The following is a 26,531-nucleotide window of genomic DNA, read 5'->3' as shown; positions in this document are numbered from 1 at the left end:
AGTTTAACTCATGCTGTTAAGATTATCTGATCCTTCAAACAGTACATTCTCCTGGATTCTGATCCATTCGTTCCTGCATAATTTGTACTAACTCCATCCAATATTAAAGTGATCTTTCCTACTTTATCGATATTTTACTCTTCTAACTCCTTGTATTTCATCAATCAATCGTTCCATTTTGTTACTCACCTACCACAGCTTTTATCCTTTTTCCATATGACTCCTATATTTTCCTAGTACTAAATATCCTATTTTAAGTTCTTTACTGCATACTGCAATCACATCTTACTTTGCTCCAGATTTTCCTGACTATAATTTCCAAAATTTGTGATTCATTAAAGACACATCTCTTAATTTACTGTGACTCCCTCAGAGTGCTTGTTCCAAAATGTATTTTGCCATGATTTGATAATCATGAAAATATCCCAAAACTGTGAAGTCTAAAGGACAACCACAGAACTATTTTTTCTTTAAATAAACATTTTTCCAAAATAAACAGACAATATCTGCGATCTTCATACTCTATAATTTTGTTACAACTTAGTAGCCTCTTGAAAGCATATTTGGTAAACCTAACATTAGTTTTAAGGAAAGAGTTTGTTATTAAGTTTCAAAATAGGCATAGAAGCAAGTTTTTTTGGCTCTTTTTTTTTAAACTCCCACACCAAACTATAATCTGTGATGTATCAAGTCCTTGTGTCAAGTTCAAAAGATGACTACTGTTTTCCTTCTGGTATTTCCAGTATCTCCAATATTCACCAACACCTAAAGTAATGTCTCTGTACATTTCCAAATGTCTCTTTTCGTTTTTCAATCACTTCAAGTGTCCTTCAAATGTCTTTTTCTGCAATAACTTTGAATCTTTGCGGTCAATAATATCTTCAGGCTTACCTCATGCCCACTAGACTCCTAGACTCCTCCCCTCTCCAGTGACCCTTTTTCACTGGATCACCGTACTTCGCCTCCGCTGAGCCCCCTCATGATATGGGACGTTGAGACGAAGGTTTTACTGAGAGGTCGTGGACAGGATTAGAATGGGAGCGGAATATTATGACGCATGCAGGGAATAAAATGCTATCTTTCACACAATTATGTATATGAAACAGACAATATCATGAGATTAATTCCAGGTACCACTGGGCATAGAAAACTAATGATAGCCTAATACCCCTCCTGGATACAGGTCTCAGGTTGTACATGAAAGAAATCACGGCCTACTTTATTACGATCTCGATCCGCTGCGCTACGCTGACAACCGCAACATACAGTATAGGAGCATCTCTGTAGTGGGAATTAAGAAAGCAAATCACAGCTGGTGTATTGTCGGAGGAGATGTGGAAAATTACACACAGCACTGTTTAGCAGAGCACTGTTAAACAAAAAAAAGAACACAGAGAGATGTCTGTAGGCTATAGCTTAATGAGATGTGCTCTCCCTCGCTGCAAGGGACCAGCAAAGAAATTAGCGTTTATTCTCAAAAGATTTGTACAAGTGTTCATTTCCACCGCAGAAAAAAGTTCCACCACAAAAAAGAAATAGCATCAATAATGATAATCCTAGCAAAATTCTGTGCTTTGGACGATAAATCACAGATTATCACACATACTGTACAGAGATATGGAGTCGGGAATCTATATGACAGAGATAGGCCTTAAGTGCCCTGGCTTATAAACACGCAGCGACAAATAAGCAATTAATTAAGTTACAGCCACTCATTTACACCCTCTGCTGAAATTAAATTTGATTCAATAGCCTGCATGGCTGGTTAATTGTAAAGCGAGTTAAGCATTGCCATTGACATGGGAATGAAAGAAAAAAACAAAAACAGGGAAGAAAAACCTGTTTAAGATAAAGCTTTCAAAATTATATTAATTTCATCCCGTTTACTCCTTCTCAGGCTGACGGAGTGTAAGAAGCTGTTAGTAACAGCTAACGTTCAATTAACAGAAAAACCATAAACGGTCACAAATGAGCCTCTAATTGCGCTACTCGCTCTGAGGGTCAATCAGACAGGGTGCGGTACAGTACAAGAGAGGTGCAGACAGTCAGGATACTCTATTAAATCACACAGTGGAGCATGCAGGTAATCTATTACCCATCCCAGCCGAGATTCTTCCCGGGAAATATCAATCTAGGCAATTAGACGACAAAACAAAAAAACAAACAATTTAAGAAACAAACAGAGAACTGGCAAACAAGTCTAGCCACTCTAATCTATGGAGTCTCACGAGAGAGAACAATACCTCGTACAGCCGGCCAGAGTCATTAAAAGTCCATTTGCCGAAAACCACCTGCAGAACAAATTGGGAGACAGGAAGACGGGAGGGTGAGCTTGGCAGCAGAACAATGGAGAGAGAGAAGCCTCTTAATGGCTTATGTGGCCAGCTTAATTAGCCCGGTGATGCAGAGCAGAGCCAGCTGTGAGACTTTCACCGGCGATGGGGGAATCAGGAGCACTGATTTGCCTCAACCTCGGCAGCCCGCCACAGACACAGTAAACGCTGTCTCCCGCCACATAACGCTGAGTGAGATGTCGCGTTCGGTTTGAAGACACAGGATCATATTCTTGCTCTGTGTAACCGGGCTCCCTCTCTTACGGAAACATGAGAAAAACCTACTGACTGTCTTAGTCAGCAGATCTTTCTGTGGTGATGAGGTCTTTAAAAGACAAAGCATTCAGCGTTGAAATGGAACATGCATTCAGATCGATGAGTCAATAAACAGCCCTGTAACACACAAGAAACCCACACAAGCCCTTCACAAAGTATGTGAAAAGAACAAGACCACCCACACAAATAAAGTCCGACTTCGAACCTTTTAACCATGATTAACGCGCCCACGAGAAGAACCTGTCCGTGAAGCAGTCCAACAGACCGACTCTAGCCCCGCCCGCGCGGAGAAAAACGAAAAAAACAAAAAGACTGAAATCATGGTTCAGACCGTGAACGGCACCGAAGCTTCGGAACCGCCACTATGTAAACACACGGTTCAGACCGTGTTTGGCACCCGATGTGTTAATATATAACTTTTGCAACCTTTTTATTTTCATATGTAACCTTGTTGTCCTCTGTAAAACCATTGTTGTAAATGTCTTTGTATACACAGGGCACCATTGAAAAAGAGACCCTGGTCTCAATGGATTTCCCTGATATAAAGGTTTCAATCAATCAAAAAATCTTCATTGGTGTCACTCCTCAGCCTGACAGAGACACATTGGAGACAGACGCGACTCGACGGCTGCGACGCCCGCCCCACGGTTTCCCACATGTTGGTCTCTTCACAGTAGCATTCAATGTTCTTAGGACGTCGAAGTCTACCGTCTATCTTCATGTCCCCCCCTCCTACAATGTAGATCTTTCCATCCATCGCAACCATATTAGAACAGTAGCGTCGATCTTGCATGGGGGCACACATGGTCCACTGGTTGGTCTTGGGGTTGTAGCACTCCATCGTGTTTTCCACGATCACATCGGGCCCCGTGCCAATGTTCTCTGTATTATGACGCTGGCCACCTAGATAGATAAACAATAATTAACAGGATAGTGACTGTTGTAGCCAATTTGATTGTGTTTTTTTTTATGTGAGCGTGCTGTAATATTGTGAAGGTGCTGTGATATTACTACTTGACCTGGTCATGTGGGGGAATCAAGGTACAACTAATTTGGGGGTGTCACAGGTGCACAGCTGCACAGATGGGGATACAGTTTTTCAACCGTTTCTGTGTTTTCAGTTTGTTTTCACCACTAGTGCTGTGTCTGTAAATTTAAGAACATATTTTCCATTTGCATGTTTTGAAATGCATTCAAATGAATGTTAATTCATCCTGTATGTTATTACCGTATATACCATATACCGTGTATATTACCGAATTGCGGTAACAGGTAATATGACGCATTACTACGAGAAGCTGTAATATATTATTAAAATGACACTACGTTAATACGTTACTTTGTGCGTTACCCACCAAAGTGAAGTTTTTTTTTTCATCCACCCACAAAGCCACAGCCTACAGCAAAATCCCTGTTAAAACTAAGCAGGCACCTCTCTCTACAGGCTATCATTAACAAATCTCTGTGATTCTAATTTTACTATAATCAGCTGAAGGGAGAGTGTGTAGTCCATTTAATTTATTTAAAGAAGGCAAGTTAAGTATCGCACAATGCAATGTACACACGTCAGTTTTATTCATCGACTACGCAGGAAATAATGAACTGATTACAAAAATATAAAATAATCTCTAATCAGTAACATGTAGGTGATACTTATGTCTATCAAATGTGGTTTTATTGAAAGGCAATTAAAGTCCAGAGCTAAGTTAGAAGCCAAACATCGTGTGTGTGTGCTCAATGTTAAATCCCCACGGTGCGGCTGCAGAGTACATGTCGGACTCTGGTCGGAACGTGAGCCGTGTTGCCAGATTGTGCGAGAGGAATAAGCAACTAGGTCTATGAAAACAAGGCCAAAAGAAGCGACTATAATAGGCCACATGAGCACTTCAAACCTATATATGTCGTCCATTAAACAACATGCATATTTATATATGTTGGCTATTTGAAAATTGACGATCTACAAGCTCACAACCGTTCTACCATTATTTAAAGCAACTTCAGAAAAACAAGCCCAATGTGGCTTATAACAATCAGACCAGGCAACACTGCAGACAGGGAGATGTGAGAGTATTGGATTGGGGATAAATGGCTAGCGCAGTCTTCTCTTAAAGGTCAAATAAAATTAGGATTTTTATTTAAAGAGTAGCCTACGGTATAAATATAATTGTATAGAGCTGAGTTCTTTGTAGACCATATAAATGAGTCTTAACTCTAACTGTCTTGTCAATGTTTTAAACTCATGCCATGTCTATCTAAATGAGTGTCGGCCGGGAATGTCAAAATGCTGTGTTAAGAGATTTTATTTGCCACTTTGACCACACATGGATGGAGTTTAGATCCCATAGGGACTGTTGTGTTACTTAAAATTGGCTAGTGGTACTGTAGGTCAAGATGCATTTTGTTATGTGTTATTGGTTGACGCAATGACACTACAGTAATATAACTGTTCACTGTTCAGAGGTCAAATTTTGAACAATTAAATTACCTTAACCATATTTCTATGTCCTTATCTTAATTTCATAGGCTCAACATTCTATGCCTTGTTCTGTGGACTTTAATTAAAAAAAAAGGTATAGAAAGAGGCTTGTGTCTTGTCATGTCATTATAGGCTACATTATAGAAGGTATATGTCTTTTCATGAATTGATTAATTTAAGTAAAATTGATTCATTTATGTAATGTAATCTTATAATTTAAACGCCTGCCCATCTGCCATCTCTGTGTCCCAAAAATAATTTGTGGGCTAATAATAATAATACAAAATCTAGATTATTTAATTGTTCAATTTTAGCTTTAAAAAAAAAAGAAGTAACTAAAAAGTAATATGTAATATTAATATATTACTGTTGCTCAGACAGTAATATGTAACGAAATGTATTACTTTAAAATGAAGGTAATAAGCAATAGTAATATATTACTAAAATAAAGTAACTTGCCCAACACTGATGATGATGTATTACTAGATTGAGCTATTCAGCAGAGCACAGAGTAATTCAAATCAGCCCAACCTTTCCCAGCGGCAACCAGTGGCGTCAATCTGTCTTGAGGCTAGGGGGGGTCCGCCCGTCACACATGCATTTTTTTCGGGTTTTTCGCGGTTATTCCCCTTTTATTTCGCGTTTTTTCGTTGTTATTCCCCTTTTATTTCCGTTTTTTATTACTTTAATTCGGTTAATTCGGTATGAAAAAATGTACTCCATGAAGTGTATACATATATGTGTGGCAAAAAGGAAACGTTGCAGGGGGGGCTTATTTAATTGTTTTTATTTATTTTTTTAATATATATTATATATATAATATATATATATATATATATATATATATATATATATATTATATATATATATATATATATATATATATATATATATATTTTGTTATCAATTATCATCAACATTGGCCATCATCTTCAGTTTCAAAGTGCTTTTTCTTTTACTTTATTTCAGTTTTAGGGTTAGGGTTAGGTTAGGGTTATGTTATTTAATTCTAATTTTTGCCTGATTTTACCAATTTATTATCAAAAATAAATAAATGTATCAAAATATATATTTTTTTGCAAAATCTATTGTGTGGGCCAGCTTTATACCCAGGCCCACCCATGGCTGCATGATGAAAACTGAGCTAACAAATGTTCTCTTTTGGGGGTCCCGACCCTGGCACAAAACATTTTCAGATGGGGGTCCATGGCTAAAATCAATATATTAAAATATTTTCAGAATAGCAGATCTACAAGCTCACAACACGCTGCAACGCTTGTGAGCTTGTAGATCGGCTATTTTCAAAAGTTTAAATAGGGCTGAAGTGGTTTATGTATGTTTTGTCAATTAAAATCAAGCTGCAAAGGCAAAGAAACATAGTAGGCTTACTAAAAAATAATTTCAAATAATTGTAGTGGAGTAAAAGTAGGCTATAATATTTGCCTCTGAGTTGCAGTGGAGTAGAAGTCAAAGTAATGCAAATTGGAAATACTCCAGTCAAGTAAAAATATCTTATAATTATACTTGAGTACAGTAAATGTACTTAGTTACTTTCCACCACTGATAATTACTCACCTTCTGCAAAGATGACGAAAGAGAACACACTTTTGTTACATAGGCATATTGTCTTGGTTTCAGAGAGCATGGTGGTGTAAATATGAACTTTTGCCCTAAAGTATTTATATTCCATAATGTCCGACGTTCACGTCTGTTGTTTATGTTACTGATGGGACTCATGGGAGAACGGAGAACGGAGGCTTGACGCACGTCGTCAAGGGGCCTTCGTGGAAATCTGTTTCCTTTCAAAATGATGCACATTTTCAAAATAAGAGTTTTTTTAATGTATACTTGTATTGTTATAATTCCACATACGTTTTATTTTGATACATACTACTGGAAATAGAAGTAGCCAGGTAGCCTAGTTGAAACTACAACGGTGTCTAACCAAGAGTTATACTTCTCCACCCAACGGTGTATAACCGAAAGGACCAAACCATTTTGGGATTTACACGGGGGGTAAATAACGTAAATTAGTGTTTATTAGTGCATGTCATGATTTCAAAAGCGGGTTTGGATTCTATTAACTTAAATTAAAAGTATTTTTTAATTATCCTAAATTACTTGGGTCCAATCTGACTTGGGGGGGTCCAATCTGAAGCTAGGGGGGGACAAAACCCCCCGTCCCCCCCGGGATTGACGCGCATGGCGGCAACATGAACATGATGAAAACATTAATGCTTTACTGATTACAATCCAATTATATGTTTGTCAAATGGGCCATTCTGCATAATGAGTACTTTTATGTTTGGTACTGCAGGCATATTTTTATGCAGTGTAAGATACCTGCAACGTAGATCTTTCCATTCAGAGTACAGACAGCTGGTCGATCACGCAGAATCTGCATAGGAGCCACTTCTGTCCATACAGATGTTTCGGGGTTGTAGTTGGCTGTCGGGGGCGGGTTTGGCTTCAAAGGAGATGGAGCGTGACCTAGGGCAGAGGAGGACACAAATACAGTAAAACATTATTCAGTGTCAACAGGAGAAGGGTGAATAACTTGTAACACCAAAAGCTTTGGTCCTTTTCAGTTAACTCATGATTTATACAAATAAACAAGAAATGACACAGTCATATGTATCAGCTCGCAGCAAGCTAACACCCTTGAAAAGTACTGTCAACTCATGACTCTTACTAAAAATTACCAAAAATATATATAAACATTTTCTAGAGGGTCAATCGATGGTGGGCGGGCGGACGGTGGACTCCACAGATGTAACATGCGGACTCTGCCATCAGTATAGCCACTCTATTGCTCCGCCCCCTCTGTGTTCCTATTACAGCCATAACTCCAAGTCTCAGCATGCTAAAGGCTTAAAACTTTGCAGCCTGTGAATGATCCAAGCACCACCGAAGAAGAGTACACCCAGAAATCACGTGAACACAAAAGAAAATCTTTGCACCTTTCATCTTAAAGGATTTATAAAAGTAAATCTTTCTCTGCGTTGTTGTTTTTCTGCTCATTTTCAGAAAACAGGCCACTTTCAAACGGCCGTAGCTCTGGAATGGAGGATCGTGACCGGACACCTTTTTTTCTCCCTCTACTACCACACCCCCGTGAGTGTAATGAGCCGATCTCCGTGACGAAGGAGGTCACGGAGATTTTCCATGATTTTTCAAAGGCGAGGTAAAATTGCTGTTTTTGCTGGCAAGGGGACGGTAGATGATGTAAAAACTCTGGCAGTCAATGAGTTAAGCCCTGCCCGCACTGGGCTTTAAACAGCCATAACTCTAGTTCCCAGCATGCAACAGGCTCCAAACTTGGTGGGTTGTCCCACATACTTCTAATTTCATCATATATGTGATTGCGCTTATCAGTGCAACATTGGACTAGGTTTGAAGAAAATCTAGTACGTATATGTGACCAAATTTGACTGGGAGACAGTCATCTAGCATTTTTTCATTTTCATGTCATATGAAAGCAGGGAATCATAGCAAAATAATGATATATTGGTTAATAAGATTGAGTGAATAGTTTTTAAACTACAGCTTATAGTACTGAAGTCAAGTTAAAACTCTTCAGTAGAGAAAAGACCAGTTGAATGGATCTCATTCAAAGATAGTAAATAGGGGTATCAATCCCATCATGCATAGCGGGATTTACATATCCTTTGCTTACAGCATAGATATAGAAACCTCGATACTTAATAGACCTCTGAAGTTCATTGGAGCGACTGGTATCTCAATACAAGGCTCTTCCGCAGGGCTACTTGACTGCTGGCCAATCACAGCGCATTGACTACTGGCCAATCACAGCGCGTCTAACTGACTAGTTGCTGCGCATCTGCATCTTATGAAAAGACCCGCCCCACCTGCCTCTGATTGGCCCCCTTCTGTGACGCACAACAGTTTTAACAAAATATGATTGTTTATACAATTTATTTGACAGTATCATTAGACACGAGCCAACAGACCAGTGATACCTTTCAAAACGATCGGGTAGAAATATCGGATTTTACCGTTTTTTCGCGATGTTTGGATGGAAACTAAGGATTTGGTTAGCAATGCTAGCAAATGCTAGCTCTAACCTTATATTTTAAAACATGTTTATGCATTTATTTCATATTTACATGTTGATTTAAGCTCTGAAAATTATGTCACATACTCCGGTATGTGAAGAGTCTAACTGGGCTACAAACTCATTTTGTGTAAAAAAAAAAAGAAAACCTTTCCTGAACAATGGGCACCAGCGAGATGACTGTCCTCCAGTCAAAAATTGTCACATATACACAATACAGGCATGGGTTTACCCCCTCCGCCACCCCCCCAGCAAATCAAACCCTGATTATATTTTATATTAAAAAAGAAAAACACAACCTCATGAAAACCAGCAGACTGGACCTGCAGGTGCATAAACCTGTTCCATTTACATACCAATAAAATACAGCAGTCCATGGAGTGCGACCACAGCAGGGGGTATATATCTACCCGAAAATATATCCTCAGTGTCAGAATACGCTGCCACACCGACAGACTCCATGAGCTGCCAGGTGTTGGTGTTGGGGTCGTAGCGTTCCATTGAGTCTTCACTCTTCATAGAGTGAAGACTCTCAATCCCCTGGCCACTCACTGCAAACACATATCCATCCAGCATCAGCAGGCCTATATGGGGTTGAGCAGGGACAAAAATATAAAAATGAATAAATCTGACCATTAGAAGTGATGACCTTGGCCATATGCACTATGCAGCCTCTCCTTCTGTAACCAAGGTAACTTATATAAAAGTTGAACTAAGTTAAAGACAGGGCAAAAGATTATTTTAAATTCAACTAGAGTAAAAAAATTAAAACTACAAAAGATAAAATTAAATATATATTACTGTTAGGGTAGAATCAAGTAAAGTGTTGCTTTTTAAATGGCAGAGAGGGCAACATTTGAAAACAAATAGTTCAACGCATTAGTTCAATGCATTAGCGCGATGAGTGTAGTCTACACTCCCTTTTGTCCTTTTGACTCTTTCACTGCCAAGCAAGGACGAGTGAGCACGTCAGTTGGCACTTGGTCCACAGTGCCAAACAGTACAAAAGTTTGATAAGTTTTCTCAGTGGTTTTCCACTAGATGGCGGTGTTCACCAACTCGCAAGTAACCATCTGACTTCCTCAGAGGCACAGCAGCAGAAAACCATGTGATATTAAAAAAAAACTCTCCATTTACTTCCTTGTAAAAAAGAAAGAGAAAAACCTCTTTCCTCCGATCCCGTTGGATTCTGGCGAAACCAAGCCACATTCAACTGGCCATAACCATGGAATGGATTATCGCGACCGTCCAATTTCCCCCCCGACTCCACGAGACCCCTGTGCGTGCGTGAGGCGATCACGGTAAATATTCCATGATTTTTCGTAGATTCGTAAAATCGCTAGTTTTCGCTGGCAGTGGCGTGGCTATTTTCCGAAAAACTCTGGAAGTTAAAGAGTTAATAAGGATAAAACCTGGGATATATACTGTACGAGTTGCCAAAAAAACTAATTGTTAGGCTAAATTAAGTGCAAATAGCAGGACTTAGTAGCAAGCTCTGCCTGTCTGTTCGTGCTCTACAGTGTGCATTCTCTGCCTGTCTGTTCGTGCTCTACAGTGTGCATTCATGGGCTTTACACACAATGCTCATGCTTTTTTTTTTGTTTAAAGGAACTGATATTGTCTTGTATAGATATTCTGTAGTAAATACAGAATGAAGTATAAAGTAGTACAAATTCTAATGTTATTCCTCATCTTACCGCATAAGTTTGAAAATCTTACTGAATCTGCTGCGTGACTCATTCAAGGGAGCCATTTTCGACCAGGAGTTATGGTGAAAATCATAGCGCCACATCTGCTTATCATTATAGTCTTCTTCTTCATCATCTTCATCAAATGAATAATCTGAATCATCAAGATTGATTACTCCTCCTGCCAAATACAGAGAGGAGCCTATGGTGGAAGAAGAGCAGAATTAAAACAATGAGTTACGGGATTGTTAAAGAAATAAAGATTTGAATACAAAACTTTCAATGTCTTCATGTGTGTTTCTCCATCTTCTACTGAATATTATAGTGGTGGTTCACTTATCAAGACTAGGAATTCACCAAAATAGTTCCAGTGTGTTGTGACAACACAAACACATCCAATTCGGAGTACTGAATGACAGCACTATTGATAAATGTAGCGATGCTAGCTAGCCAACCTATGATACTGCAGAAAGTGGTTCTATTTGTGATGGCTTGATACATGAACCATCACTGTAACTACCGCTAGCACTCCTCTCTCCTTGTATCCCTTACTTGTGACCTTTGTGATAGATGATATGCTACACATATACTGTATATGAATACCACTCACCATTGTTTTGTTTTTTGCATTCTGCTTAAGTTAACTATTTACCCTGTTTGTTCACTAGGGTTCATGACATGCCTAAATTGTACGCTTCAAGAACACCAACCGACTTTCCAGCACAACAATTCAGAGGTAAAACAGGGTAGGATACATTACAGGCCAAATTCATTGACTGATGGTAATCCTCACCTGCAGCAACCACAGCATATCCCTCTAGTCCAAACTGTGGCAACGGTCCCAGAGTTTTCCACTGATTGGTCAGGGGATCAAAAGTTTCAACCTTCCTTCCTCCCACCGTCACAATCACTTCAACAGGTGGGGGACAAGAAGCAGGGGAGACAGAGGATTTAATAATTAAGGAAAAAAAACAAATAGATTTAATAAAAAGAGACAATCTCACAGGCATGTGGCTAATACAACATAAACACAGCGCCAGACATGTGCATGAGCCCTGCTCGTCACAGTAGAGTCTCTACAGCAGTGAAATGCTATGAAAGCCTAAATTAGCATTTAGCAATCACTGAATTAATCCAGGAGATAATTGGCATACATTTTGACATCTATAAAAAGGGCAAAAAATAGGGGAGACTAGGTAACGTTCAGTCTAAATGAAAAAGAAATATATATATATATATTTATTTTGCATTTTTTCCAGGTATCAACCACTATACAATTATGCAGGTGTGTTTTCCGGCAGAAAGACACATCCCTCTGGCTCTATTTTGGTTTTGTTCCACTGTTTATGTTGACATTCCACTGTTTATATTGACATTCATCCCTTTGCAGGGACTGAAAAGTCTGTGGGGGGAGAGGGGGGGCTCGGCCGGAGCCCTTAATTGATCCCTTTGAACTTCAAAGGGTTGTGCATGGAGTTGATTGATAGGGCCATAAAAGTGTCAACCTTGTTAGTGCTCTCTCTAATCAAGGAATGCATCAAAGACAGCAATCACTTCCATACCTGTCAGAAAGGGGGGGGGGGGGGGTACAAACACAGATCTGCGAAGTTACCTAGCATCCCTTTAAAGCTTGAATTGATAAATCTAAATGACGAAATCACAATGACATAACCATTATGGAGCCTGTATAGAAAACTGAAATCATATCTTTATTGCTAGGTATGTATGCACATTGGAGGAATTTGTCCTCCCACCTTGATGTCTTTTTTGCACCATCATCAGTGTCAACCAGCATGCATGTGTTCAGCATGGTACCTGCTGTCCTGCGTGGGGGTGCTGTGTTACTGTAGGGCCGCTCCCCCTTGGCCTCAGCGATGAACCTCTGGCAGCCCTGGTGTTCTTTCACCACATCCAGACACTCAACCACAGTGTGGAGGTAGGAGGGGCTGATGAGAGGCAGACGGATTTGCGCTAACACCTTAAAGAACACATAGAACATTCATAATTTACTGGTCCAACTGGATATTAGGGGAACAACAGTATAATAATTGGCAAATGAACCGCATTTATACATCGCCTTTCTACTTTCTAGTCTTTCCGACAATTCAGAACAATATACTGTTTTGATTGAATATTTTAATAGGCAGAAATGCAAAAACAGCACGAGTACAGTTAAATACTTTGTCTAAAAGGATACACCATCCTTCCATTGAGGTCCTAGGTATTCAATTCATCAACATATAAAATAGCACCAAAACATTCAATATTATCACACTGTCCTTCACCTTCACACACACCAATGGTGGAAGAAATCATGCAACACAGCAACCTGCTCATTAGGAGCAGACAGGGGTTCAGTGTCTTGCTCAATAACACTTTGACACGCAGCCAGTAGGAGCCGGGGATCGAACATGGAACCTTCGGATTCCAAGACGGCCGCTCTGACTCCTCCTGAGGCACTGCCGCCCCGCATCATCATACATATTAACAGCGAGTACCACATATACATAGATGCCAAGCATGTACAGGTAGAGGAGACATATTGATAGGAAGAAACTAAGAAAGGACTGACGGTGACCTTTACAAAGCTCTCCCTGTGGGTAGGACACTTGTCTAACCACAACATGAAAGACTACCAGCAAATACCATACTATAGATACCAAGCATGTATTGGACAGCGAATCTGGCAACTACCTTGCACTGAGAAGTCCCCAGACGTACCAATAGGCAGAGGCCTCTGGTCATCTGGCAAGGTGAGACTAAGATATGACTGACCTCTTCAAAGCTCTGCCTGTGGGTAGGACACTTGTTCAACCACAACATGGCGGCCTCAAACACCATGTCCTCCTTGGGTACACTGAGATCGTCACTGGAAAGAATCTCTATCACTCTTTCCACAGAGAGATCGAGGAACTCTTCCTATTGGTAGAAAGAAATACATTAAATTAGCTGATATGGAGACCCATATTTCATACTGAAGTAAACGTTTTCTCCTCTGAAGTGCTCACTGGTGATAGATGGTTTGTTTAGTGAAATGGCCATGTAAATGGAGCTTATTAAGATATATCCATTCACTGACTGAATGTTTCTACTAGGGATCGACCAATTCAGGTTTTTCATGTCCGATATGATATCGATTAGTCGTGATCAAAGAGGCCGATAGCCGATTTAAAAAAATCATGAATTAAAAAAATATATATATTTATCAACTTGAAAAAAAACTTCATACTGTAAATTAGTGTCTACATTTAACAGCATTTCTTATAAACTGAACTGAAATTTGAAATAATAGATCCTGAAATGTTTTGTTCTATCAAATGCAGCATTATAATTAGCTCCCACTTGTAGCAGCATTTCTTATGAACTGAATTATACATAAAACATTACAAAACAGTTCCCCAAAAGGTTTTAAAATAATAATACAAAATAAAAATTCTCTTTTCTCCCCCGATTTCGATTTTTTTTTTAATCATCAATATCGGTGCCGATAATCGTCCGTTTCGATTATCAGCCGACCCCTAGTTTCTAGCCAGGGCTGGGTCAGTTGTGATGGTGACAGGTTGAGTACCGGTAATAGTACTAAGCAAAAGAGAAAAGGTCCAAAACAGACAACTTGGTTAATCTATGATCTCTCAATCACTGACCTGCTGGTAGATGACGCTGAAATTGTCCAGAATGTAATCCATGCTGTGTTCCTCCAACACTACAAAGGAGTGGTCTTCAGCAAAGCAGTACAACTCTACACAGTTATTTACGTCTATGTGACTCTTCATGTAATCACAGCAGGCGTATCTAACACACGTGAAACCCCACAAGTCTGATGCAACTAGCAGGGCCTAGACCAGATGAACAAAATGACTGTATTAAGTACTGATGTTATGTAGGATAAACATGGATACAATGAATAATGTCTATGATGATCATACATTACCTGCGCATTTGCAGGGGAGATGGATAACACTGCAGTGTAGGCAGAGTTCACCAACAATCCAATCACCTGAGGTTCCACTCCACTCATGGTCACCTTTTCCTCTGTAGACTCCTTCATACCAGATGTAAACATGGCCTGTGCAGGTTGGAAAGAAGAATGGTTGGCTTGGAGTGCTCATGGTTTAGGCCTTTCTCATTTTGCATTGTTAATTGATTACTTCATTGGATATAGGCAGAGTTGGATCAGGATGTCTAACCACAACCCTTAAAGGGCCACTTCACCCACTGTCTTGTGTTGCCAGTAGTGGTAGATTGCTAGACAACTGGCAACTACATGGTAACAGGAGTTGGTTGGGCTTGACGTGCCGGGACAGCTTGTACACAACCTTACGCATGTCTGGTCTCATGTGGTGCGAGTCTGTAATCCATTACCCGGAAGACTTTAGGTTTAGGGGAGAGGACTAACAAACCAACTCCACCCCTTTCCAATGCCCAGCAATGGCCAGTGGTTTGACATAGGGCTAGCAACCCTATTCTGTAAAAACGACGTATGCTACGGAAACAGCAACAAAATAACAAGCCGGTTTTAGGAAAGGAAAGGAATGCGTCAACCAGATCTTCACTCGCAGGAACATCATTGAGCAGTGCAGTGAATGGCAACGACAGCTTTACATCAACTTCATCGACTTCCAGAAGGCTTTTGACAGCATCCATCATGATAGTCTCTGGAAGACCATGAGAAGCTATTGAATCCCCTCCCACATAGTTAATATCATCAGTACAGTTCTATACCAGCTTTTCTTGCACTGTGGGAACAAGCACCACCAGTTTTGTGGTAGGATCCGGAGTCCGCCAAGGATGTGTGATGTCGGTATTACTTTTCAACCTTGCAATAGACTGGGTTATGAGAACCACAGAAGATAAGGCAGGAGGGATTCGATGGACCCTCTATTCCACCATTGAAGACCTTGACTTTGCGGTTGACCTAGCTAGCCCTTCTGTCACACACACACACACACACACACACACACACACACACACACACACACACACACACACACACACACACACACACACACACACACACACACACACACACAAAAAGACAAACGCCAACAAGTTTGACTGATCGTAAACATCAATAAAGCCAAAGTCATGCCCATCAACACCAATACACCAACACTTAATAGAGGATCAGGTCTTGGAAAATACAGATCATTTCACATATCTTGGAAGTATCATTCACCATGGTGGGGGGGCAAGTAAGGACATTCAAAACCGGATCAACAAAGCATACAGAACCTTCATAAGACTTAAACAAATCTGGAAGTCAAATCAATACAGCACCAAAACAAAACTCTGGATCTACCAAAGCCGTGTACTATCAACACTACTATACGGTGCAGAATTCTGGAAAACCACAGAAAGCGACATCCATAAATTATCCACTTTCCGGAACAACATTCCTGCACAAACTCCTGCATATATTCTGGCCCAAGACCATCTCAAACAATAAACTCTTCAACATCACCCAGCAAGGTGACATGAACTGCATGATCAATAAGCGGTGGCACTGACGAAATGACAGAAGATGCAGCTGGAGGTGGCAGAATTAACTTGACGTAACCATTGACGCGATTTCTCGTCATTTCACTCCAAGGCTCAGACCGCCATTGTTGTTTGGCCTTTTGTTTTTCCCTTGTTTGATCTCCTTCCCACTTGCCCCCCCCCCCCCCTCTTCTCCCCCCTCTTCTTTCTATGGAAATAATGTTGCGATGGCAACAATGTACAAAAACAAATTTCACCGACTTGTTTACCTTGAAAACCTGTGATGTGACAATAAACCTAATTCTGATTGTGATGAGATTCTCGTCATTTGGTGCGTAGAGTGATTTACGATAGATGGCGCTCTTCCGCAACCTGTGAGTTAATCTAGGGCTTCCAGATCAGAGGACAACTGGAAGAATCGCTGTGATCAAAACACAACCAACCATTTTATCGTGTTTTATTTTGTTACCAAGGACAACGGAGAGAACCAGGGAGGAAGGGAAGCCATACACATTTGCCCCGCACACCAGAAACTCAATCTGGTCTCTACCGTCTGTAGTGATGGGGCGTTCATGACTGATTTGTTTTAAAATGCTTCGGTCGTTGGCGTGGACTTCCCTGAAAAACTCTGGAAAGAAATTAGGGGATCGACCCCCAGGTTGGAAGGTTTGGGGATAAAGCAAGAGAGGTCAGGTTGAGATGGTTTGGACAGAGGAGGGATGAGGGGGGAACATTGGGGGAAGGATGCTGAAGATGGAACTGCCAGGTAAGAGGAGAAGAGGAAGGCCAAAGTATAATATCAATATAACAATAGAAACATGTATGCAGTGGTGGAAAAAATACTCAAATTCTTTACTTAAGTAAAAGTACCAATACTGCAATATAAAAATACTCAGTTACAAGTAAAAGTCCAGAATTAAAAATTTACTTGAGTAAAAGTACAAAAGTATTGGCATCAAAATGTACTTAAAGTACCAAAAGTAAAAGTACTACATATTTGAAAATAGCCTAGGTTTAAAATAGGGTTAAAGTGGTTAATGTGTGTTTTATAATGTAATAATTTATATCTGAAAAGTAACTAGTAACTAAAGTTTTCAAGTAAATGTAGTGGAGTAAAAGTACAATATTTGCCTCTGAGATGTAGTGGAGTAGAAGTAAAAGTATTGGAAATTGGAAATACTCAAGTAAAGTACAAATACCTCAAAATGTTACTTAAGTATAGTACTTAAGTAAATGTACTTAGTTACTGCATGTATGTATGTGTGTATTTACCTCAAAGTAAGGGCTGATGGAGGCCAGCACAACTCTATGGCAGGGGAACTCCTGTCCCTCACAGCATAGGATCACATCACATAGAACGTTGTTGAGTCGTAGACGGTTCAGTCCCTCTAACAGCCTGTTAGGATACATGTCTAGCTGCCAGGTTTCCTCCAGAAGGCAGGAGGGTGAAGCAGCATCGTCCCGAAACCTTTTAGCCATGATGTCTCCCTTCTAGAGCAGCCTGAGATGGTCACATAGTAAACATTGATTACACTTTACCTTTAATGCAGTGGTTTTCAACCTTTTTTGCGTCAAGGACCCCCAAATTGACACACATTAGCCCAGGGACCCCCATTTGAAAAGTTATGCCAGGGACCCCCAATAAGACGATTTGTTACGGCTCTAGCAGTGATTCTCAACCATTTCAATTTCAAGGACCCCCAGTTTGACATGCATTAGGCAGACCCCCATTTAATGGCATTTATACCTCTGGGACCCCAATTTGTTATTATAAAATCAATGTTAATGTAACTCTGAGAGAGTAAATGGAACCAAATGGACCCGTTAGGGTCCATTTGGTTCCATTTGTACACTCTCAGAGTTACAGACCCATAAGGGTCCATTTGGTTCCTATCTATCATTTAGCTGGGGACCCCCTGGAACTCCCTCAAGGACCACTGGTGGTCCTCGGACCACTGGTTGAAAACCACTGCTTTAATGAACAGAATATTCAAGAAGAGAAATGATAGACAGTGTGACAGAATCACATGGATGCGGTTAGGACAAACCTGCCAACATTAGACTGTGAAAAATATGGACATTTTCTGATGGGGTTTCTGACTTAGTATTCACTGACTTAGTATTCACTGACTTAGTATTGACTGACTTAGTATTCACTGACTTAGTATTCACTGACTTAGTATTGACTATTTTTGGGAGAAAGTACAATTCAGAAAGCACTGCAGGATGAAGGGTAAACATTCTCCTGCTAAATTCAGGAGTGTTGCCAGCTATGAGTTAGGGGCAGGGGTGCAATGCTCAGTGGACGGGGTTGCACGCCGAGCAACCACTTATTTGGCCAGGGGGACGAGCAGGCACACGCATAGATTTAAAACTACTTTAAATTCACACTTCATCAAAGTTTACAAAGGCTCCCGACTCACGCCAGGTACATTAACATAGGAATTAGCCTATATGCATATCAATTGCCCATTGTGTGACCTGTACTGTAGGTGTTAAGCGACGTGCGCGTCACGTCATTAAAATAGAGAGCAACCACTTCTCAAATGAGCATAGCATCACTGGTGAGGGGTGCTGGTGCAACAGCTAACCGTGCTGCCCTCCCTAAAGGAACTTTAATGCATGTTTACATACACTTTTATGCATGTAAACACGGGTTTAAGAATGAAAGTGAACCTGTAACCATGTGACCACAACCTTCGGATCAGGAGCATTATACCAACACTCCTGTGGGTGCGACGTCAGCCCCAGCCAACAGAGAAAAAGTCAGGTCTACTCTGGCCCATGCTCTGCAGCACCATGCAGGGTGCTGAGTGTAGAACAGGGTGCAGCAGCTGCCATTCTTATTATTATATTTCACCAGTAAACTTTACTGGTGAAATATGGGCTTTACTGTTATTAACAGTAAGCACCTTATGTTTTTGTACATGTTTGGAAAAATACAGGCTTTACAGTCTGTAAAGCCTGTATTTTTCCAAACATGTACACATTTAAAACACAAGGTGCTTATCCGCTTGCCCAGAATGTTAACTAGGTGTCCAGAGTATTTTGGCAATGTATTAGTCCATTATGTTTCAATAAAGAAGTGTTTTAATCCCGTCTGTGGCTGAACGCCATTTTTACCCCTCATTTACTTACTGTTTACATTGAGTGTAATTCCGGCTTTCACCGGATGCGCCCCGACACTATCGCTCATTGAGAACTTCCAACATAATCGGCCACAGACGGGATTAAAACACTTCTTTATCGAAGAATATGGATTAATACATTATACAAATACTCCGGACACCTTGTTAACACTGGTGGCAAACGGGAAAGCACCTTATATTTAGCATTTGTACATGTTTGGAGAAATACGGGCTTTACTGGTGACATTACAGAACAAACTGGGGGGGTGGAGCTAAGACTCTGGTAGATAGAAAAGTAAAGTAAAGCCAGACTCAATAAAATACATCTACGATAGTCTTGATCTAAGGCTAAGATACAATGTATCCTGATACTAGGATTTACAGATACAATGTATCCTGATAGGATTTACAGATATAAAGAGTCTTACCTTGTGCCGTTGGAAACGTCCTGAATGAAGACAGTACAGATACACACACAGTACAGACAGCAAACACACACTGAAAACAAGATGAATTGATCAATCAAACTTATAAAGAAACATAACATACAACTCAAATATTGACATATAACTTGGACATTGACATCTAAACACATGAAACAAACGAACCTTTTGTCAGCATCACGCTGCTCCCAAACAAATGCAGCTGTGTTCCGTGAGCAGAAATAACGGAGCAGAAATAAGGTTGACGATCTCTTCAGAATAAGAGTATCCTCTAGAGTAAAAAGAAACCATTGAAAACCATTGAAAAACTGTTCATTTGCACATTAAAACTATAAATTAAGCATTTAAATGAAGCTATACAACACATATTATGTTTCTGTGTAACAAAAACGTTTTTTAAAAGATAAAAAATGTATCTAAATGGATAAATATCCAGTTAAAGTGCAAAACAGTGCTAAGTGCACATTTAATGGGGGTCAATAGCCAATTTCAAACTGGAACAACCTGGCACTTAGAAGTGATCTAGTATAAGCCATTTAAAAAGACATACTGTACATCATAAATGTATTTTTTGGGGCGGTGTAGCCGCCCCCTATAAGTGAGTTTTGGACACCGACCAAAACATTTGTGTACCCCCTAACCCTTCCATTGTTAATGCAAATCGATACTTTTTTCATATCAGCCAATCACATTACAGCTAGTGTCATCACCACTAACTGTAATGTGATTGGCTGACTTTGCAAATTCAGGACTGTGATTGGCTAGCGAAACACATGACACATGTGCAGCCCTATGAATAGCAGTATGGACTTTTAAAAAAGCATTTTATGCTTTTTTTAAAAAGTTAGTCATGTTGTGATGACCACACAGTGTGACACTGGGTGTGATTTTTTAAATACAATTGTGTCTTTTTTTTTAAACTTGCCACTTAGAAGTGTTTTAGTATGAGCCATTTAAAAGGCATACATCATAAATGTATTTTTAAAATAGATTTGTGTCTTTTAAAAAACATAAAAGATTCACGGTCTTATTTTGAAGGCAGCCGGAAACCTTATTTCTGCTAGCTCTAAAACCGGAAGTCCAATTTCTGCTCACGGAACGGAGCTCAGCCAGATAGTGTTTGTTTTCACTGAGCACTATGAGAGAGAGAGACGGGACAAGATACTATGTGAGATAATAGTTCATTTGTAGACATTACATTTAAAATGGCAGTTATAAATCGCATATTTTAGTGTCAATTCTTGATATCAACTTTTTAAAGTATTTTACTAACTTTTAAAAATGGGATCATGTCCAGAATCTATTCTTATTACATTTTTTTTCCTCTCTCTCTCTCTCTCTCTCTCTCTCTCTCTCTCTCTCTCTCTCTTTTTTTTTACTGGGAAAATCTCGTATTTTTTAATAGCACTGACGTCTATGGCTATCCTTGCTGAAGGCAAAATTTAAGGTGCAGTATGTGATTTTCTTTTGTTAAAATAAGTGTTAAATAGCTAGTAATTGTATTGAAGATATCTTCATTATATTCCTATATAACCAGTTGCCAGTTAACTATAACGAAGATATCGTGATATATGATTAACTGATAAATGACTAACTGTCTTCTGCGGTAGAAATATGATGCATTCCGTCTCTATATTGTGATACAGTGGCGTAACGGAGGGGTAGCAAGTGATGCGGTGCAGGGGGGGGGGGGGGGGGACCAGCAGGGGGGGAGCCTTTTTACAGCAAAAAAAAGGGAAAAAAATCTTTAGAAAAAAACGAATTAAAACCGGAAAAAAAGTTGATTTATATTGGTCAAATAGAACCGAATTAGACCCGAATTAGACCGAATTAGACCACGATTCTGCGTTACGCCACTGTTGTGATAGTAATCATTACTATAGAGTAAATTTGTTCAGTAACAGTGTTAAATAGCTCAATATAGACGGGTTTCCTGTTAGTAAACATGAGAGGATATGACCGCGCAGAGGAGGGGTAAGCCTATAGAGGGCGCCATTACCCGCAGCAGCTCTGGTCAAATGTCCATTCATAAAATAAATGATCTTCACCGGGTTTAATGAAAGTAGATTAAATTATGCAGTTTGTAATACCTTTACTTGATAAAAATGATTTGTCGGAAGTTGGATCTGTTTGTATATAATAGCAGCATTATGCCTATTATGCCTATAATAGCAGAATTATGGCTATCTAACTCCCGAACACAACAACAGAGTGAACGGCGCAACAATTTGTTTCCCCCGAGCATGCGCAGATTGCGCATTCTGCTCTGTGATGACGTCGCGCGGAAATCCGTCTATTCTGATAGTAATCATTGCTATAGAGTGTTTGTTCAGTAACAGTGTTAAATAGCTCTATATTCTGATAGTAATCATTGCTATAGAGTGTTTGTTCAGTAACAGTGTTAAATAGCTCTATATTCTGATAGTACTCATTGCTATAGAGTGTTTGTTCAGTAACAGTGTTAAATAGCTCTATATTCTGATAGTACTCATTACTATAGAGTGTTTGTTCAGTAACATGAGTCTCCATGTCTCTCCAGCTCTTTAATAAACCACAGATGCATTTTCAAGTCAGGAAACCAATTTTATCCAGTCACCAGAAGGAGCCCCACTGATCTCACTGAACCCAGTTTCGGCACACACACATGAGGTCAAATTCCTTCTAGTACTGCTATGTCACCAGAATGTGGAATGCTTTAGGCATATGTAGTGGAACGCAGTGAGCTGGGATTGAACCCGTGTTATCAGTCATGCCAATAGGGCTGAGCCCGATTGGTAGGTCTGTTGCACGCCGGTTCTGGCTAATTTGACTGTGGGGGCTACAATCACCCCCCGATCTTTGGAGCGCGTCCTCGCGCTTCACACTTCACGCCGCGGACCACCGTACACGACGTCCCTCATGTGCCTCACGTGAGGATATTACACTCCTCGTCCTGCCGACTACGCCAGATTGTAGTGGAACGCAGTGAGCTGGGATTGAACCCGAGGCTCCCACTCGCCAGTCCGACGTGTTACCAGTCAGTCGTGCCAATAGGGCTGAGCCCGATTGGCACGTCTGTTGCACGCCGGTTCTTGGCTAATTTGACTGTGGGGGCTACACATACAAAAGTGTGACTCCTTTTACTCTCCTTCAAAACCCTCTAAAAAAATAACCTACAGGTATGGCTGCAAATTGTAACTGGCCCCTGTAAAAAGTAGAAAGTCTAAGCTTATCACCGGAATTGATATCTATGGTCTTATCCGTGATCTGATCTCTCTGTTACAGAGGCTGTTGCGGTTGCAGTTCTGTTTGCAGTTTTCTTCATCTTAGAGGCGATCGTCCCCCGTCGGGCACACACAGGGGCCACATGGTGGTGGAGAGTCCGCTGGTTGTTTAGATGCAGAATCCGGTCGTTCATTGAAAGAATGCAAAACCTCTTCAATCGGCGTGTACAGTTCGTGTTGGCAGTGGTGGATGAAGTACTATTCCCTGGCCTTCTGTAGCCTTTTTAAGCTTTTAACTTTTTATTGTCTGTATTTTCTTATTAAAGTTATTTTGTTTTGATTGTGTTCCACTTAGCTTAGCTTTGTAAAGTGTCTTTGAGTACTAAGAAAAGCGCTATATAAATCACAGTTATTATTATTATTATTACTATTAGCACATTAGAAGTAGCAATACCACAATATAAAGATACTCTCTTACAAGTGGAAGGCCTCGTAACATTCGTGAAAATCTTTTGAATGCAACAATACGTTGATATTTCTACATTTGTCATTTTGGGCATTAACAATACGTCTTGTTTTACCCATTTAGACCTGGAACGCATCTGTGTCACATTAGATTTCATTGGCTATTCAACAATAGCAGATATACAAGCTCATAGCGCTATGAGCTTGTAGATCTGCTATTTTTTGAAAAATCGTGAACATTTTCTTTTTAGGATTTAGGATTAGTTAGGATTTAGAAAACATTTTAAAGAATCGCCTCAGGTCTTAAAGGGTTAAAGCTGTGCCACCGTGCCTTTTGTTTTGCAAACTGTTTTTTTTTATCAAGTCTTTATTCAATCAATCAGCAGAGAGAGCCTATGCAGTATAAACAAGAGAAAATGATAGTGAAGACACAAAGAAATGAGCAGAAACAAACATTTAAACTGGAACATTGTACAATTGAAGCTGATGAACGTGGACTCTCTCATTGGATGAAATTGGCGACCTGCACCTGACAATGTATTTTATATGCATTTTATAAAAAAAACATGCGTGCGTGCACCTGGCGGACTACTTTTCTGACCCGATATTAGAAATAAAATATACTTTGTAACTTGTACAAAGTACTCCAGTACTCAAAACACAAAACATCACAACACTAATCCAGGAAGTCTCCAGGATACACAAACCAACCTATCAGAGAGAGGCAGTTTGTTTACTGCAGCTAAAGGCTGAATGGACAAAACTTAACTACATGAACCCTAGTGTCTGTATCAGGGGTCTTCAACAGGGGGTCCGGGACCCCTAGGGTGTCCTCACAGCTACTACAGGGGGTCCGCCAAATCTTTGTGTGATATGATTTATTTTTTACCTTAACCACTTGAACCCTAGAATTCCATTTCTGAGGGGAACATTAGCCGAAAATAGCAGATCTACAAGCTCACAACGCTGCGAGGCGTTGTGAGCTTGTAGATCTGCTATTTTCGGCAAAGAGGCTATAGGTGTAGAGGGAAAAAATAGCAGACTAAGTAAAAAATAACCTTTAATCTGAAACACAATTTTATACAATATAGAGTAGAGGGTCCCTGCTTCATCTCTCTCTCTCAGCTAGGGGGTCCTTGGCCTGAAAACGTTGACGACCCCTTGTCTATATGTGGACAAAACTTCTTCTGAAACCAACTTTGTTCCATTTTAAAGTTCTGTATCTGTGGTCCAGATGGCACGATTGTAAAGAGACGATGTAGGAGATGATCAGTGTCATTTACTAGTGTGATACTAAACATGTGCTGGCATTATCCTTCATATCAGAAAGTGTGGGTGTGGGGAGGCCGTATACGGGTCATACTGATGTTAGACAGGGACAATATCTTGAAGAAACATGACAACAGAACAGGTTGAATATCGTCACCTTGCTAAACTAAAGGCCTAAATAAGTCATTTTTGGAGGAAAATGATATTTTTGCCTAAGTCAGCTCCTCATGACACTGACCACCTCTGGTAAAATGGCCCATCTCCTAATAGAAAAGGATCATGCTGTTCACTCTCCTTTTAGTATAATGGCCTAACTCCCTAGTGTGACTTAGGCCAAAATAGGATTTTTTTTTGGCCTAAGTCACATGGTTTTGTGACTTAGGCCAAATTATTATTAATTATTTAAACCTATTTAAATATCTTGTGCTACATAACTGACATTGTTATTTCTATTTAAATAGTCATAATTTTTTATAAACATTTTGGGTGAAATGATTAAGAAATCTCATATAGTTTGACATAGGCCATTAGTTTAGCAAGGCGACGATATAATGCTTGTGTAAAGTAATAACAGACACAATGATATTCACTTCCCTCTTATCTAGAAACAACAGACAGACAGACAGCCTGCCCAAACGTTGGCTCTTTTTTAATCTTCTGGCAGACAGACAGGCAGGCAGGCAGGCAGGCAGGCAGGCAGGCAGGCAGGCAGGCAGGCAGGCAGGCAGACAGACAGACAGACAGACAGACAGACAGACAGACAGACAGACAGACAGACAGACAGACAGGCTGACAGACAGGCTGACAGGAAGGCCGTTGGATCATTTTTGTATCTTTCTCTCCCCTCCTTTAATTAAATATTTTTGTGGCACTCAAGCTATGGGTATTTGTCACAATTTTCATGGGCTCAACTGCTAACATTCCAGGACAATAACCCTCTAAATGTTTGGTGCATTATATGGGTGTTTGTAATGTTTTTACTGTCATGGAAAATAATCTGTGCTGTTTGTATCGATGATTCAATGGATTTTGGTCCAGAGGGCTTTTGAGGTTAAGTTTAGACATAGTTAGAGTGAGGTTACGGTTAGGTTTAAGTTAGGTTAAGTTTAGACATAGTGTGAGTGAGGTTAAGGTTAGGTTTAAGTTAGGTTTGAGTTAGGTTAAGTTTAGACATAGTGTGAGTGAGGTTAAGGTTAGGTTTAAGTTAGGTTTGAGTTAGGTTACGTTTAGACATAGTGTGAGTGAGGTTAAGGTTAGGTTTAAGTTAGGTTTGAGTTAGGTTAAGTTTAGACATAGTGTGAGTGAGGTTAAGGTTAGGTTTAATTAGGTTTAAGTTAGGTTTAAGTTAGGTTTGAGTTAGGTTACGTTTAGACATAGTGTGAGTGAGGATAAGGTTAGGTTTAAGTTAGGTTTAAGTTAGGTTTGAGTTAGGTTAAGTTTAGACGTAGTTAGAGTGAGGTTAAGGTTAGGTTTAAGTTAGGTTTAATTAGGTTTAAGTTAGGTTTGAGTTAGGTTAAGTTTAGACATAGTGTGAGTGAGGTTAAGGTTAGGTTTAAGCTAGGTTTAAGTTAGGTTTGAGTTAGGTTTGAGTTAGGTTTGAGTTAGGTTAAGTTTAGACATAGTGTGAGTGAGGATAAGGTTAGGTTTAAGCTAGGTTTAAGTTAGGTTTGAGTTAGGTTAAGTTTAGACATAGTTAG

The 26,531-nt window shown here is 39.9% G+C and overlaps 1 protein-coding gene across 1 annotated transcript in view; it reads right to left on the bottom strand.

The window, feature by feature from the left end:
- The window catches only part of LOC311041030 (kelch-like protein 24), a gene marked incomplete at both ends in the record, with an annotated part of 31,352 nt that extends 13,547 nt beyond the window's left edge, over positions 1-17,805 (bottom strand). The window contains 10 exons of the mRNA XM_084051467.1: positions 3,266-3,512; positions 6,661-6,663; positions 7,429-7,575; positions 9,610-9,744; positions 11,642-11,758; positions 12,664-12,826; positions 13,624-13,767; positions 14,493-14,615; positions 14,780-14,914; positions 17,599-17,805. Coding sequence (XP_083907593.1) covers positions 3,266-3,512; positions 6,661-6,663; positions 7,429-7,575; positions 9,610-9,744; positions 11,642-11,758; positions 12,664-12,826; positions 13,624-13,767; positions 14,493-14,615; positions 14,780-14,914; positions 17,599-17,805 — 1,421 coding nt within the window. The remainder of the gene's footprint in view (positions 1-3,265; positions 3,513-6,660; positions 6,664-7,428; positions 7,576-9,609; positions 9,745-11,641; positions 11,759-12,663; positions 12,827-13,623; positions 13,768-14,492; positions 14,616-14,779; positions 14,915-17,598) is intronic.
- Between the last annotated feature and the right edge of the window lie 8,726 nt (positions 17,806-26,531).

The sequence above is a fragment of the Gymnoscopelus microlampas genome, assembly GCF_963454915.1.
Source record: "Gymnoscopelus microlampas genome assembly, chromosome: 24".
Classification (NCBI taxonomy): domain Eukaryota; kingdom Metazoa; phylum Chordata; class Actinopteri; order Myctophiformes; family Myctophidae; genus Gymnoscopelus; species Gymnoscopelus microlampas.
The sequence above is the reverse complement of the archived record's forward strand: the minus strand, read 5'-3'. Positions and strand labels throughout refer to the sequence as shown.